Raw genomic sequence first — 16,498 nt, forward strand, 5'->3', positions numbered from 1 at the left:
TGTAACCACTCACATTAAGTCTGCATGCTGAGAGGTAAGCAGCTGATGCAGGGACTACCTGAGGATTGTTGAAGTGTACACATGACTTCCACTTTATCTCTCACGTATAGAGGGCATGGGTTAGGATCTCAATCATTCAAGTCGGTGTAGGAGTTGATAGTGTAAGCGGATGGTAAAAATATTCTAAAATGTATTGAATTACAGATGAGTGATAAAGACTCACTAAATCCTTATTAGCATCAGGCACCTTCATGTATTCCTTCACATACATTTTCAGACATGCTGCTTTAAATGCAGCACTAAGATTAAATACTTGTATGTGGTTGATGGGAATGTAATTTCTAAGCTAAAAGCAGAAGTTGGATGTTTTAGTCTTTTTTTAAAAAACAAAACAAAACAAAAAAATGCATGTAGCCCCTACCTACTATATGTGTTGCATTCAATATTAGTATTTTAAATTATTTCAACTGAATAGGCTCCTGGCCAATTGTGGGGAACCTGACAGAGTCATTGTGTAATATGGGGCCTTGTCTGTGAAGGTTCTCAGTCATCCAGGTCATGGTAATCCAAACCATGACCTGGAGAAACCTTCTCTAAACAGAGGAGGTGGACTGAGATTTAATTTACCAACTATTTATAATTCAGTTTTGACTTCTGTCCCCAAGAAGTTTCAACAACATTCACACATTGAGCCTCCAGGTTCCCATGGACAATAGCCTCGTTAGAGCTCTATTCATAGGGTAAGTTAGCCTAGGCACACAGTTCCCCCCATTCAAGGACAGGTAAGTATCAGCCATTATGGTAATTAGTGACCCCAGTTTCTGGTCAAGCAAGTTTCTGGTGGGTGCTACCCACAGAGTTTTTCTTATTTAAACCTCAATTTCCCACTAGTTCATCAGAACTGAAGAAGCTACTCGGATGAGTGGCGAAACGTCTTCAAGAAATTCTACAAGTCCAGCTGAGCTTATTCAACGCTTTTTTGGAATATGGGGCCTTGTGATTGGCTCAGCAGCGATAGGGGCGGGTCCTACTGTGTACAGGAAGCTTAGATTGACAGGTCTCAGCTAGTGTGGCGCTCCTGTATCGCTGAATGAGTGAAGTGCTGACTGAAAGTTGTGAAACGTCGTCTGCTTCCATTTATCCCTTCACTAAAATATGCTGGATTCATGTTAATGTGTATTTAAATAAATTTTAATTTGTCTAATCAACCCAAGATTTTACGGCCTCCCCCTGCAGTACCTCCACGGACCACCTAGGGGTCGCAGACCCCCTTTTGAACACTTATGCTTTAAATCACATTGTAAAATATCTGACTGTAGCCGCTACATAGGCGCCTGCCTTCACCAGCTAGTTGCTAACTTTGTTTGTCTGCTAACGGATGCTGGGCAGATGGTGGACAGCGGATTTATCAGAGGTTGTTTGCTGAAAACGGCCACCTGCTGCTGCTCGAGATGATAGTGCTGAGACTGTCATAAAACAGAGCAATAAGTAAAAGTAACAAGCAAACAGAGGCTCTGCTGAGGTGCAAAACTGATGCTAATTTTACGGAGGTTCAACACAAAATTACATTCACAAATATGTTAATAATAACCTAAAATCGACCTAATTTTAGTTTTTGTATTTCTCTAATCTATTTTCATTCATCAGTGTTACGCGGACAAACAGAATGTGCAACAGAGCAGTACAAGGCCACACAGCGTGCACGGATCAGCAGAGGGAACATCACATCAGCAGGACAGAAGGCACTGACTAAAACCCTCCGACAGAAGGCTGAAGACGTTTGACAGGTGGAAGCAGGGAACCAGCAGAGACTGGAAGGGAAGGAGGAGGAAGGAATGGTTCTACCTTATAGGCGACGCGTGGTGGACATTTCTTTCCCAAACCTAGTGGAGGGGACATGTCGCGAAGCATCTCGTACATATTGCGGTAACTCATGCGGCCGCTTCCCAGGGGAAGGTTGGTAGGAGGTCATGGATGGAGGGGTGGAGATTTTCCCCCGGGAGGAAGTGTTGGAATTAAGAGGGGTAGGTGAGGTGACATCATAACAGAAAGGAGGAATGGCTGAGAGAGAATGGGAAGGGGGAAAGAGGAGAAAACAGAAAGCCTTTGTTAATAAGGTTTCCAGGATACTGTGGTCTGGAATACCATTCTGTTTGGATTCTGAGATCCAGGCATGGATCCCAGAGGAGGAAGGAGGGAGGGATGCTCCGGATTCCCTGCACAAAGATGTCGGATGATGGAAGGATCCTGGTGGAAGGTATGCATTTGGGAATGAGAGTGCATTATTTGTTAAAGAGATACTCCACCAAAAATCTATCTTTTGAGTAGCGTTCCCCACCTGGATTGAATTCACAGCGGCTACGGCGAATTCATATTTTATTCCGTTTTGAGAAACTTCCAGCTTATCATAGACACCTTTTTAAGGTGCAGTTACAACTCAAAAGCTAGATTTTCCAGTGGGGTATTCCTTCGAGATGCCCTCTGTTTCTGCATGCTAAGAGACATCAGCGGTAACCAAAGTGGAAACAAAGCACACAATGCTCCCTCTTCCCTCCCCGCTCTTCTCTCCCTCTCGTGTTTAAAGGCAGGAAAACATCTCTGACACTGCAACCGATGCCTTTTTTTTTTCTTTTCTTTTTTTTTTTTCTTCCACCGCCTGACTTGCATTGTTGCATTGTTTCCTGCACTCGCCATGGTTACCTTCCGGACCGGTTAGTGGAGGATTGATGAGTGTTTGTATGCATACGTGCGGCCGGGTCATTCTCTGGCACCGCGGGGAATGAGAACAGACATTCACTGTCCGAAACCATCACAGCCCCTTTGAAAACAAAAAGGACTGTGCGGGAGTGCAAACCTTATAAGCCACCCTGTTAGGGCACTTCTTCCCCAGGCCCAGTGGCGGCGAGATTAAACGCAACAATTTGTACATATCCTGATAGCATAGCTTCCCACTGTAAAAGATGAAACATGTTAAAGAGGTTAGAGGTGACATCTATCAATAACAATCAGCCCGTGATAACATTCACAATATATAGTTAAAATAATATATTTGGGACCATTATTTATTTTTCTGTTAAAAAAGCTTCTTCACAACTACGTTTATGGCCAAATTGAAGTCAAACTGCATTTTCAGTGGTGAAATATAAACTTACCCAGACAAATCCCACAGAAAATGAAAATGTAATTTTTACAACAACTTTGGACTTAAAAGTAGTTTAAACCTATTAAAATGGAAAATGATGAGCCTTAATTGCACTTGTTGCTCGACATAACGATGAGTGAAGTCGGCTGAGAAGTTACTGCAGGCCCGTCTGAGAGCAGCTCATTTATATGCAAAGGAATAAATAATAATTACTCCCCCGTAATGTCTGTCAGGTGATAGCACTTTCATATTTAACATCTCGCACCTCTCCTGGAGTCCTGACTCAGTGACAAGGCTCCTGCGAAGCCTTCGTTAAAACTAAATGAGCCGTACATGATCCGAGACGGACGCCGCCTCGCTTTAAAAACGTGCGTATTGTGCTTTAGTCAAGGTGAACGGTGTCGGGTCAGTGTGAAGGGCGGGGGGGGCACCCGTCATGAAAATGTATTCCCCCGCTGGAGGGATGGAAATAGTTGTTCTTCACACCACGGTGACAGACAGAGGGGCTTTGGAGCCTGCCATCTTATCAGTGAGGAAGGGCTGAGTGGACGACCGAGCGGAACGTTGGATTTACATGCATCAGTCCAGCCGGCGGGGTTCGTCACCAGCTCCAGCCAGCACTTGAGGCTCAGGCTTAATGTCGTTCACCCATCGCTGCTCAGAAGGGATTTGTTTGTTTATTTATTTATTTATTTTTTATCAGCCTGAGAGTTTACCATTCCCCGGCCCACCTTTCTGTGACAAAACCTCCGACACCGCCTATAAACCGTGGACTTTTCTGTAGCTGCGTTATTCAGAAAGCGCGCCTACCAGGCAGCGGGGTCGTATTCCGCCCACACGCGTATGAACTCATCAAGGTGATGAGGCCCCAGGATGGAGGCGTCTCTGGTCAGGTACTCAAAGTTGTCCATGATTACAGCCACAAAGAGATTCAGCATCTGGTGAAAGAAATCACGAGAGTGCAAAATTAATGCCGCGCATAAAAGTGTATTTTATTTAACCTACTGAATTTTAATGTAGAAAGAAACATGAAACTAAAATCAGTGAGTGAATAAAATTTCTGGTGATTGAAGCTGTGGCCTAATAAATAAAACCATCTGTGTTTGGCCCTTGCACCAGGTGATTTGTGTTGTTTAGGTTCCTCTAATTTCTTAGTCAGTGGGAGAACATTTTTATTAGAATTAAATTCTTCCTGAAAGCCCGAGAGAGGAAAGCCGACTCCGTATTCCTCTCTACCACGTCTCCAGTATTTACTGTTCATTGCTGGCTGATGTAAAATGCATCAACACTGGTGCAAGATCAGAATGTTATCACAGAAAAGATTCAAACCGCAATACTCATAAACAGCCAGACTAAACTGGTGCCGATCAGATTCATTTTCAGCGTTTTCATCATCAAATGCATTCAACTGCCATGTGAGCCTTTATATAACTCACTACAAGACCGTTCCAAGTGTTTGCTTGTAGAGCTCAGTTCAGTCAGAACATGTGATGTCAGACCAGATGGGAAGGCCCACTGTTTTTTCACAAAACGGTACTGACCAGAAAGGAGCAGAGGAAGATGAAGGAGACAAAGTAGAAGTAGGCGAAGTCACTTCCACACTCCTTCCCTGCAGTTCCTGAGAGCTTGTCACACGGTCTGTTACTGAGGCACGCTAGCATGATCTCATGCCACGCTTCGCCTGTCGCACTCCTGCAAGACGCACAAATCACAGGATATGTACATGCCAAGAGTAAATGTGACAATATATATATATATATATATATGTAGTATATTTATATTAGAAGCAGTCAGTGGACAAAGGAAGCAGGATTACCTGAAGAGAAGGGTCAGTGCCTGGAAGAAGGTCTGGAAGTTGTTGTGGTGATTTATGGCAGCCTCCTCGTTCAGCTCAATGTTTCCAAACACCTGAGGCAACAGGAGAGCAGGTGGTGTTATAGGATACAAAGTCTCACTCTGAAAGGCATAGAGCGCTTTAATGAACTGCTGTAGCACAGAGACAACAACAGAGTGACACCCGAACACAGCACATCTCTTCTATACTAGTTTATTACGGGAGTTTGTGAATGTTAAATTTTTTTCTACATTTGCATAAACATCATGTCCTACAAGCAATCCAACGTTCATTACATGCAATTATTATTTCTGTTCACAAGTTATAATAGGCACTAATGCAGTGGTGGTTTTGAATGGTTTTGAAATGGTTTTCTGCAGCTCTGTGTAAACTGCTTTGCAAAAGCTGTTATCTTTAATTCATGCTGTCATCGTCCACATTGCTACAACACCAGTGCCACTTGTTTATACAATGTATGCCGTTGTTTTCAAAATGTGTCTCCAGCAAAGCTTCGTTGATCTGAACCAGAACTGAATGAAACAAAGGAGAGAGAGAGGATAAATGGCATAACTCACAAAAGTCCAATAAAACACCCAGAGGTCTTATTATAAAATATTTATTTGCCTCTTGGCATAACCATTCAGCCGGCATATAAACACTGGGTTGTGGGCCCAGGAGACCGCTGACAGCTGTCAAATATGAATGCACTGTAACATCCAGACACTGCACAGGAACATTAACCAGTTGAGTTTTCAGCAAAGTTACAGTGAGTAGGTTCTTTAAAGCAGCTTCCTCTGCAACATAAGGAATAATCTAGTACTAATCCAGTAATTACAATTGAGCAAATTAGACCATGCCTGACAGTTAAGGTACGGCAGGGATATTGTGTTGGACTGTTATTGTACCTGAATAACTTTACTGCTCTCATGCACCGTCTGGCTCTATCTGGCCCTAGAGGAGTCTCAGCTTCTAAATACAGCTGATATTTGAGCCCCTCCATACACTGTCATCCATATGACAGTCAGGTATTATTTATAATGTATAATGCCTGTTAAGATAGAATTAATGAAGACTCCGACTGGAATCAGTGAGAAAGCTCTTGTGCCTTTACCAGCACAGTCTAAATCCCAGGTGCATGGAATATAGTTTGGTGACACAGTCATAGTGGTTAGCACTGTTGTCACATCAAGCAGGTTCTGAGTTTGAGCTCGCTGGCCGTCCAGTTCCTTTCTGTGTGGAGTTTGCATGTTCTCCATGTGCCTGTGTGGGTGATACTCCTGTCTCCTCCCACAGTCCACAGACATGCATGTTAGGTTAGCCGGTGTTTATACAGTGTGTGTGAATGGTTGTTTGTTTCTTTGAGCTAGTCCAGTGATAGACTGGTGACTACCCCACCTCTAACCCAGTGTTTGCTGTGATAGGGTTGCACCCCCCTGTGACCCTCTAAGGATAACCCGACATGAACAATCTATGAACTGATCAGAGAAGCATAGTTCTGCACTAAGAGCTGAATCTGTTACAAATAAGATAAATTCACCATAGCTTTGTCCAGACTACCGGTCAAAATGCAGCTGGTTACAACTCGCTGCCAGTCAAAGTCGATGATGTAAAGCGGTCATCGAAACAGTCATCGGAGGCTTTGCCATGTGTTGCACTTTTTTTTGTACATCTTCAGGCACTTGAGCAACACTTCAGGATGGTCTGGCCATTAAGTAACTGTTTTTGCTCATACTGTAGACATAGCATGAGTCAGCTGGTTAGCTACATTAGTTAGTTAGCTAGTTTACTAGTTGAGTGCAATGAAGGCTGTACCACGAGTACAGTAGTATCACTGTACAACTATGGGAAAAGCCTACAATTCAGGTCAACATGACTTGACTTATGCATTCATTATTACACAAGAGGAGATGTTACAGTCCCTTGTGCCAAGATCTGAGGTAAAACACATTAGGAAGCTCAGTCCAACTAAAAAACCAACGAGCAAGCTAGTAGTCAGCTACCAATTAGCAACCAACAAGAAGACACCAGCTAATAGGCAGTATGCGACATATCATTGGGGTTTTCTAGTGGGCACCTCCTTTCACCGATGTTTTGTTAAGTCAGGCCCACGACACCTCAAGAAAGATTAACAGTGAGTTCCAGCGTCCTGGAGTCAACCCCCCTTCCATGCAGCCACCGTATGACTTTCAACCGAGAGATTAGCTCAGCCCTACTACTAACTACTAAAACTACTCAGCTAGCCTTACGTATAGTTATAGTTAATTTGTTGAAAATTTGCACCACTGTTGAACACATCTAATACACTTCCATTTTCCTGCAGCTTTCTTCTTCAAATAATTAGGGGCTGCACAGACAACAAATATGAATATGAGAAAACAACAACCACATGTACTCGTGCTAATGAGCTGTTATCATGGCTTGTTCTGCAGTTAACAGATGCAACAAAGTTAAAAGAATCAGGACGATGTCAATACACACAGTCTGTAGTCTAAGGCACACACCCACGCAGTTCCCTGAATAATTAATTCAAGGAAAATCCAGATTTATAGAGGAACACACTACTCAATCACGACACTCAGACTCGCTTTAGTCCAGCTGTTCCCGTTACAACTCACCTGCATGCCGATGATGGCATAGATGAAGAACAACATGGTAATGAGCAGGCAGACATATGGCAGGGCCTGAAAACAAACACACAGATGCAGGTTAAACGTGCTCATGGTCAAAACAGATACATTTAACACCAAACTTCACAAATACACTGCTTTTTCTCCTCAACACTCGCAAATGTTTGTACAGCTATGTTAGTGAGGATATTCGCTGACATAATTCATTCCCTAGAACCTCACCTTAACCATCTCAACTAAGTGCCTAACCCTAAAACCCCAACCCATACTCTAACTGTAAGATTTAACCTTTACCCTAAAAATCAGTCTTAACCCTCAAACAGCCTTGTAAAGAAGTGAGGACTGGACCAAAATGCAAAAATGTCCTTCAAGAGTGTAAAACTCAAGCTGGGCCTCAGAAAAATAGCTGTGTAAATGCTCCAACACACATACATACCCACACACACTCTCACAGAGCCACACACAGCCCCTCTTTTGATCTGTCTTTCTTTCGATGCACACACACAAACTCACAAATCTGATTCTCCACAGAGGACTAGAACCCTTGTAAGATTTTACAGTTGTATTTAAGAACCCCAGCAGTGAACCCAACCTGCAGGGTTGATCCTTTCAACCAGCTATTTATTTCCCAGTGAGGAGGAGGCCAGCGAGTGTTGTAATTAAATAGCCACCTTTTAACACTTTGTAGCTACTGTCCGCTTTCATCGGGCTTAAAAGCTCTCACCGCTGACATTAAACCTGCTATAAATTCCCTCAGCTGTGGTCCCGGCACTCCACATTTAACTCAACTTGTCCCAGGGGATTTGGAGAGCAAACCGGCACTCTGTGAAAATCCGGGCTGCTGTCGGCTGAGAGCCGTTTAGTTCGATTTTAACACCGGCATCAGGAGAGTTCTGCAGCATCCCCCAGCCTGTGTTTGAACCCTCCGCCTCACTGTTTGGGCTTTGTTTTGTACGAATGTACTCGACTGTAAACCACTCTGCACTCACACGACGAGGAGATGCAAGCACACGCTTCATATTCATATCCAGAGATGCCCTCTGTTAGTTTGCGTGTTTAGGTCACTCTGCATTCAGCTCACCTTGAAGGACTGGACAAAGGTCCAGAGCAGGATGCGTATAGTGTAGCCCTGTCGCAGCAGCTTGATAAGACGAGCCGCTCTGAACAGCCTCAGGAAGCTCAGGTTGATCATCTTGTTCTAGGGGGAGAAAATAGGAGGTATTTTGATACACGGGACCATATATTTAAGGCAATAACACGTCTGGATTTGTTCTCTGGAGAAAACGTGTGGTCACCCTAAGGGAGGTATTACGCTCTGCTCAGATCAAACAAACTGTACTGCCACTGCACTAAGACTCGATTTGCCCGCACCGGGAGCTTAAAGTAGCAATCACAAAGATGTTCATTTAAACAAAGGCCACTATCTATTACAAAATTAGGTATATATTTGGACGATCATGAGCTGAAGATGATCACTGAGGAAATGCCATCTAAATCTTGAATCTTATAAATATCTGGTTACAAATGAAGAATGCAAATTACCATGCAGTACCTGATGGATGCATGCAATTGCTGCAAACCGAGCATTTCCTACTGTGGCACTACTTCACATTATGAATAGTTACTTTGACTTTGATCACAGAGATACAACATATATATATATATATGTGTGTGTGTATATATATGTATATATATATATATTATTTTTTTTTTTTTTATCACTGGTATCATTTAAAAATGTGTCTACAAAATAAGACAGTTGTTATTTGTTGGTCAAGCAGATGGGATGAAGGGGGAAGAAAAACAAAGCAGGCATAAAGAACATAAGGAATGTAAAGACAAGAGTCACGACATTCTTCTTCTTTATAGATAATTATCTGCCCTGTCACCTCGTAGCACAGACTATCTGTGAGGAATCTACATGTTCTCACTGTGATTTGCCAGCTCCTCTGAGCTTTTTGTCCACGTTGACAATTCAAAGAGTAATATAATAATGTAACTACTTACTTTGAAATTACAGTAACAAGTAATAAGTCACACATTCTGTTTCAGAAGTCACTTGCCCGGCACTGTTCAAGTATACACCACAACTTTCCACTTGACTCCCCTCAGTTCCGTAAATGCAAGTAGCACAGATGGAAATGGTTGTATTTTCGTTCTCCTTTTTCTCTAATTACCTCATTAAATGTCAGCCCTAAGGAGGCTTGAAACTGTTATGCTCTTAAAATATTTTTAACCAGGCACAAAAGAAAGGCCAGAGGGTCGAGATAACGCAGCCTGGAAGCGACAAATAGCAACCTAATCAGCCTAGTATTTCGCCGAATCACGGCCTTTGATCCATTTGTGGATCTTGACGCAATGATTACAACTCCATTGCCTTTTCATGACTAAATGATTGACTGTGGTGAACATCATTTGCAGTGAACATTTTGACATCACATCATATGCCCCTGTATTGGTTTTAGAAAGTCTCGCTACCGTTGAAACAGACATTTAATGCGTGTTTTTCAGGAGGATTTAGGAGGTAAACACTTTAAACCGAGTCTGTGGGGAAAGAGGAGCACACGCTGGCAAAGGAATTGACAAAATCAGCAGCCGACAAGAAAAGCCACTTACCGTCTAGAGGTGTCAGATGTGACAGAAGGGGCAGAGTGAGGGCACAGGCGCCAGGAAAGACACAGCAGAAGATGGAAACAGTGAAAAAGAAACAAGCAGGGAGGAAAGCGAGAGAGAGAAGAGACAGAAAAGAAGACTAATGATCACATCAAGAGAAGTCACACAAAGACTGACTTTGCCACACAGAAAGCTACATTAACGTGCCTCAGTCCTCAGTCTTTTATCTCGAAGAGGAAACTACACGTCCGGACAGTAACAGCAGAAATACTCTCCTCGTTGCCCTGCCTTTGTTTTACGGATTCATTTTTATGTTGTTTTTATACTCTAATTAGCTTTTCATTCGAGGACTGAGACAGAGCAAAGCATGCCTTCTACATACACGATTTTCAAGCTGGTAAAACTGCAAAAAGACCCATCTTAAATGAAAAAAAATACATGTAAATGTGTACTTAGGTCAATCAATTTTTTAAGTCTGTAAGTCAAGTTGCAGCATTTTCTTTTATAATCAACCAGTCTGGGGACTGGCTGATATGTTGGCTTTAAAATTGATGAATAAAAGAACCTGAATACATTTATGATGGGTATTTTTCATAACCCTGGGGCTGCTCATACACAAAAACATCAAAAACGGAAGATAGATTATCTGATAATGATAATATACAGCACTAGCAGTTGTAAAGTATGTTCCTTACAGAAGTAAAATACACATAGCACACAAACTACAGCTTCTACTCAACACTGCTTTACTGATTGGACAAGCTTCTGATGTGAAGTCCGTGGTGGTGTTTGCTCTTACATTTATCTCTGTGAACAAAATGTCTGTGATGCTTCCAATCACAGTCACAAAGTCAAACACGTTCCAAGGTTCTTTCAGGTAGTTCTAAAAGGTGAAGAAGACACAGGAACACAATTAGCATACGCTCATCCAGTGTATTCAGTTAAATTAGCACATATATAAATGAATAAATGCAAATAATACATTGGTAAACAAAAGGCATTCTCACAAACTCAAAGAAAAACACGATCAGCAAAAATAAAAACACAAAACGAACACTCTCACACACGTAAATGCTGACAGAAACTCCTTAATTGTGAGTAGCTGCCTGCAGCCCGTGTGCCTGCAGACTGAGTCAGTCATCCAGCTCCTCGGGGCAGATGCTGCTGTCAGGACTTGCAGCTGCATTCTGAAGAGATGCAGCAGCAGAGAGTTTATGATGGCAGATGCGATCCCAGTCACCCAGGCTTAACAGCTAAACAGGTGGAGGTAAGTGGTGTGTGAGAAAAGCCATTTAATAAATGGGCCTTGTAAATGGAATAAAGCCAAAGATGGAATGCTTCGCTGCAGGCCACACGCTGCCACGTTGGGAGAAGATTTGTTCTTTGCATTCACCCTTCTGTTGATCGCCTCTTTTTGTTATTCTTTCCTATTTCGAAAAAACAACTACACTCCTTTTATGTACTCCTGCGGACTGGATATACTTCCTGCCATTGTTTAGATTTGATTGGTAATTTTGCACAAATGAAACCACAGTGCTTCAAGAAACATCCATACACGTTTTCCTAAGTGTGACTGTATGTCACCTTCCTAATTGTTGCCATTAAAACCCACATCCTGGAAATCTGTACGACAAACAGGTAAAAGATACATCTGAATCTTGGGTGTAAACAGAAACACATCCTCACAGGCAATGACAGAGTGCGGCATATGATCTAAACAGCTCACCAGTGGATTGAAGGCAATAACCTTGAGGATGCACTCCAACGTGAAGAGGCCAGTGAAGACGATGTTTAAGTATTTCAGCATGGACTCGTACAGGTCTGGAGCTCCATAGAACTGAGGGTAGAAGGGGAAACACACACTGAATGCTGGCGAAAGGTGAAAAAGCATCTGTCAGAGCTTGATCATATTTAAAATTTAAATCTGTCATGATGGCAGGTGACTATGACATTCAAATGATGTGGGCTGTACGTGTCTCTGTTAGATGTTGGTCAACTTCCAAGACATCGGTATGAGCCTTCATAGTTCTGATTAGCTAGCTACCAAAAAGAAATAAAGGATTATCAATTTAGGTAATCAATTTCTGCTTCACTTGACAGAAAATATAATATGATGGATCAAAAAAGAAAAGATTTTAAAAGGCATTCTGTGGTTGAAAACGTTTATAAAGCCTTTATTTACATGGCAAAAAACTGGTGAAAAGCACATGGGCCTACATGTAGCGGCCATATTGGCCGTCATCAGGGCATTTTTATACTTTTTCAACCACCGACTACCTTTTGCAATCTTTCCTTTTTTTATCCCTCACTTCACCCATTGCAAATAGAACAAGTCTCCTGAGCCCCCCAGACCTCTTTGTGTCTCCTCAATATGGTATGATGCTTCAATTAGAGAGGGCTGTAGGTTAGCTATCGATACATTTTCATTGGTTCTACAATATCAGAATGAATTCCAGCATTAATCTTTTATTTTCAGGAGGGTGATAGGCAAACATGTAAAACTGTTAGACACCTACACCTTGCTTTTTGCAACTGGTTTAAGCAACCAGGCACAGGCCAGCAGTGGCCAAGTACCAGGCAATGACAGATTTCTGTTCCCTACACTAAACTGATACTGACATGATACAAATACTTCAATATAAGAGCAAGAAGTACTGTTTAGGGTCCCAGTAGTAAGTTGATGGAGGTCTTATGTGTGTAATTATTGAGTGGTGATGTAAATATAGATGCATCTTTGCCTTAAGAAGACATTTACCTGTAAAATCCTCTACAATGCTTTTTAATATTTTAACAGTATGTAAGCAGAGCTGAGTCAATGCTCTACGTTCTGTAGCAAAGAGAAAGAACTGACCTTCATCATCAGGACGACCGTGTTGAGGGCGATTAAAGTCATGATGCCATACTCGAAAGGAGGCGACACCACAAATCTCCACATCTTGTACTGGAAGGACTGCTTGTTCTCGGGCATGTATCTCGTCAGCGGCTTGGCATTGATGGCAAAGTCGATACAAGCCCTCTGTTTGTTGGAAAGACAAGACAAAAGCAGGTGACACAGGAAGTTCACATCTTTCATTAGCGAAAACTGGAATTAGATTTTTTATTTTTTTTTGTGCTGCTACAGATTTTTTAAAAGCATTTTGTGACAAGAAAAGATTAGACAACGAACTGAAGCTCTGTGATGTGACAAGCCAATCATTTGCAGACAACAAACAGCACGACTTTTACAAATCTGCTGTGAAGTGGGGGTGAAGAGTTCAAGTACATCAATCCTTCAGTCGACTAGTCCTTCACTCTGTTTAAGGGTAATGTAGGCCATGCTTGATCTAATTTGCCTTGAAGTGATGTTTAGAAGAGGATTAGCGTGAAATCAGATTTCTAACGAATAAAACATTTGTCATGCCAGAGATAACTGCCGCTTCTGTGGAAATAATCAGTTTGAGCTGTGTGTGGGTCAGGGCGGTTGTTTCTTTTCCATCGGGAAATATGGAAATGCGCGTCGATTTCCACTCTCTCACCTCGTTCTTCTCCAAGCTGCACTCCGACATGGCCTTGTCTCCCTGCTCCTGGAAGGTGATGATGATCAAAGCCACAAATATGTTGACGAAGAAGAAGGGAAACACCACGAAGTAGACCACGTAGAAGATGGACGTCTCCATGCGGAAGCCTGGGCTGGGCCCCTGGTCCTCGTACGTGGCGTCCACGGAGTGCTTTAGGACCCTGAAAAGAAGGAAAGGTTTTACTGAGACACGGATATAATCAAAAGTATGGTGCTGAATGCCTTGGAAATATTATTATTTAATTAATTCATGTCCTAACTTAGTTCTGTTCCTTAACCTTTATCCAACCCTGTCTGTTTATAATGGATTTACATCCTAACTCTCAGAGCTTAGCTAAAATACCTAATAGAGCATTTTAATCTCTAACTGCGTGAAAGTACAAACACAGAGAAGCCAGCGTCACCTTTGCTGTTAACCCACTTTAAGTTACTAAAATAAATCCTGTGGAAATCAAGAAAGCTCGATCAAATAATGATGGAATTGATTTTCCTTGAAGGGAAACCCTCTCAAAATATCAAATCACACCTGTACAGGTTTCTAATAACTCTCAGGGAGGACGCCCATAAGTGAGTAAATGAGTCACGGTGCTGCCCTTAAAGAACGGATGCCGCTGTGAATTGTGGTCTCCGGCAAATCAAAAAGGTTTCACAACTCTCCTGCCCTCTCCAACTCCTCTGTAATTTGTTGCTACAGGTGAAGCACTTCATGCATTTTTAAAAGTGACTGAAACCACCAGCTCTACTAATGTCATCCATATGATGAGAATCGGACCTTGCTTCAGCGCGAGAAGAGTCATGAATTCAGAAGAGAGAGGAGGTTGTGGCGGATGGAAGGGACAACACAACATCAGATTTAAACACAGGAGACCAGTGTTTGTTTTATATTTACAACAGTGAATCAGATTTGTTATGATTACCAAACAATGACTGCTATTGTTTCCCAACTGTGACTGTTTTGGCAGGGGTCTCCATTAAGTCATTTCAGCATTCTAACTAAAAATAGGACTGTACATAATACTGTATAATACAGCTCTGCTCTTAATTGGTGTGTTTGAATGGTGGAAAACATAACAGCTCTCACAAAATAACCATGGCACAACTGCACGTTGGAAATAATCCATAAACAGATGTTTGCTAGTTGTATAACTAGCTAACTTTGACCATTCTGAACCCATCATTCATGGATGTGTCACGTCGGCCAGCGAGTTGTTTAACTACACACATATAATTGATATATATTTAACTCCTAACCAGCAAACTGTACAATCATGCAACCAATCTTAAGTGGTCAACACAGTAATCTTTCCCATCTCCACATCTAGTCATATGATGGGTGGACACTGGACCTGTAAATATCAACAAGGATACCAACACAGTGAAATGAATCTCAAAGGATAAAACCAGGTGTCCTTCCCTGTGCCGTTAGTGAGCTGTCAGGATCTGTTTACAAGTGTGGGACTTTATGTGATCATGACAAGCTTACTCAGTTTAACAATTTACTTTTCATCTTTTCAGTAGAATGAATTAAATGAGCAAAGACACATCAACAGCCCTTGAAAGGGATGATGATGCTGATGAATCCGCCGTGCTTAGGCGCAGAATAGCAGACTGAAGCCATCTATGAGCCTTGATTGAATCTTTAGAGAACACGCAGTAATTAAACTTGGGAGAAATCACGTGGATTTAACGTTCGCTGTGCTGGTTATCTCCAGATGTGCGAAGAGTCTTTCAGGGCAAATCTCTATTCTCATATGAAATAAAAAATAAAAATGCATCTGACACTCAAGCACTGCTCATCTGCTATAAACTGTTCTTCCTAAAAATATTTATCCCTTAGATCTATCTGATTTATTAGTTTTATATTGACGGCACAAAACACGAAAGGTGAGAAAACTTACACTGGCCAGCCCTCTCCAGTAGAGACGGTGAAGAGTGTCAGGAAGGCCCACAGAACGTTATCGTAGTGAAACTCGTACTTCTTCCACTCTCTGGGTTGAGCTGCTACGTCGTCCCTGTCATAGTCCAGAAACTGGCCCCTGAAAGAGGGAGAGGAGGGGAGACAGATTCAGGTGATGGCTGATTGCAGAAAAATAAATAAATAAATGAATGGGGGGGGTGCGTTGCTGTGTACCTGCAGTCTTTCTCCAGGCCCTTTGACTCATCAGTGCAGTAGAAGAATTTGCCCTTAAAAAGCTGCACAGCGATGACAGCGAAGATGAACATGAAGAGGATGTAGACGATGAGGATGTTGAGGACGTTCTTCAGAGAGTTTACAACACAGTCAAACACGGCCTGGAAAATAATGACACATTATTAAAATTTAAGACAGTGAAGTCTACACAGCATTGATGTAGCCATTCCATTTTTATGAAGAAATGCCAAAAGGCACAGTAAATCCTTATTTATCCTTATGGACTGAAACAAAAAGTGGCTCTGATCTTGGCCATAAACAGCAAGTCACCTCACATTTCCTCTGGTTTTTCCCTTGATCTACTATGACTGTTAGCACATTCTGAGCTTTCAATGAGATATTGTGTCTGAAATGTATTTTCAAATCATACTCAAATTCAGCTCTGGGTTAATCCAGATGTTCGGTGTCTTCTGACCTGCAAACAACTAAATCAGTGCATACGGTTCACATAAAGTGTGCCTTTGTGTTTCCCTGCCTGTCATTCACTCTCAGCTATATCTCTCTGTCAGCTTGTGCTACAGTTTCTGGGTGAGAT

At 42.1% G+C, this 16,498-nt stretch overlaps 1 protein-coding gene across 2 annotated transcripts in view; it reads right to left on the reverse strand.

Annotated features, from left to right (window-relative positions):
- Window positions 1-16,498, reverse strand: part of cacna1bb (calcium channel, voltage-dependent, N type, alpha 1B subunit, b) — a 152,282-nt gene that overhangs the window by 16,054 nt on the left and 119,730 nt on the right. Inside the window, exons 31-43 of one of the 2 annotated variants that reach the window (XM_047569844.1) lie at window positions 15,904-16,064; window positions 15,671-15,808; window positions 13,732-13,933; window positions 13,068-13,232; window positions 11,943-12,053; window positions 11,016-11,099; window positions 10,220-10,222; window positions 8,685-8,801; window positions 7,592-7,657; window positions 4,959-5,050; window positions 4,684-4,834; window positions 3,953-4,080; window positions 2,855-2,951 (exon numbers count right to left, since the gene is read on the reverse strand). In XM_047569844.1, the coding sequence (XP_047425800.1) occupies window positions 2,855-2,951; window positions 3,953-4,080; window positions 4,684-4,834; window positions 4,959-5,050; window positions 7,592-7,657; window positions 8,685-8,801; window positions 10,220-10,222; window positions 11,016-11,099; window positions 11,943-12,053; window positions 13,068-13,232; window positions 13,732-13,933; window positions 15,671-15,808; window positions 15,904-16,064 (1,515 nt within the window). Of the gene's footprint in view, window positions 1-1,845; window positions 1,943-2,854; window positions 2,952-3,952; window positions 4,081-4,683; window positions 4,835-4,958; window positions 5,051-7,591; window positions 7,658-8,684; window positions 8,802-10,219; window positions 10,223-11,015; window positions 11,100-11,942; window positions 12,054-13,067; window positions 13,233-13,731; window positions 13,934-15,670; window positions 15,809-15,903; window positions 16,065-16,498 lie in introns of both variants that reach the window. The other variant, XM_047569845.1, reaches the window with a different exon arrangement.

Source organism: Mugil cephalus, chromosome 19 (genome assembly GCF_022458985.1).
Source record: "Mugil cephalus isolate CIBA_MC_2020 chromosome 19, CIBA_Mcephalus_1.1, whole genome shotgun sequence".
In the NCBI taxonomy this organism is placed as follows: domain Eukaryota; kingdom Metazoa; phylum Chordata; class Actinopteri; order Mugiliformes; family Mugilidae; genus Mugil; species Mugil cephalus.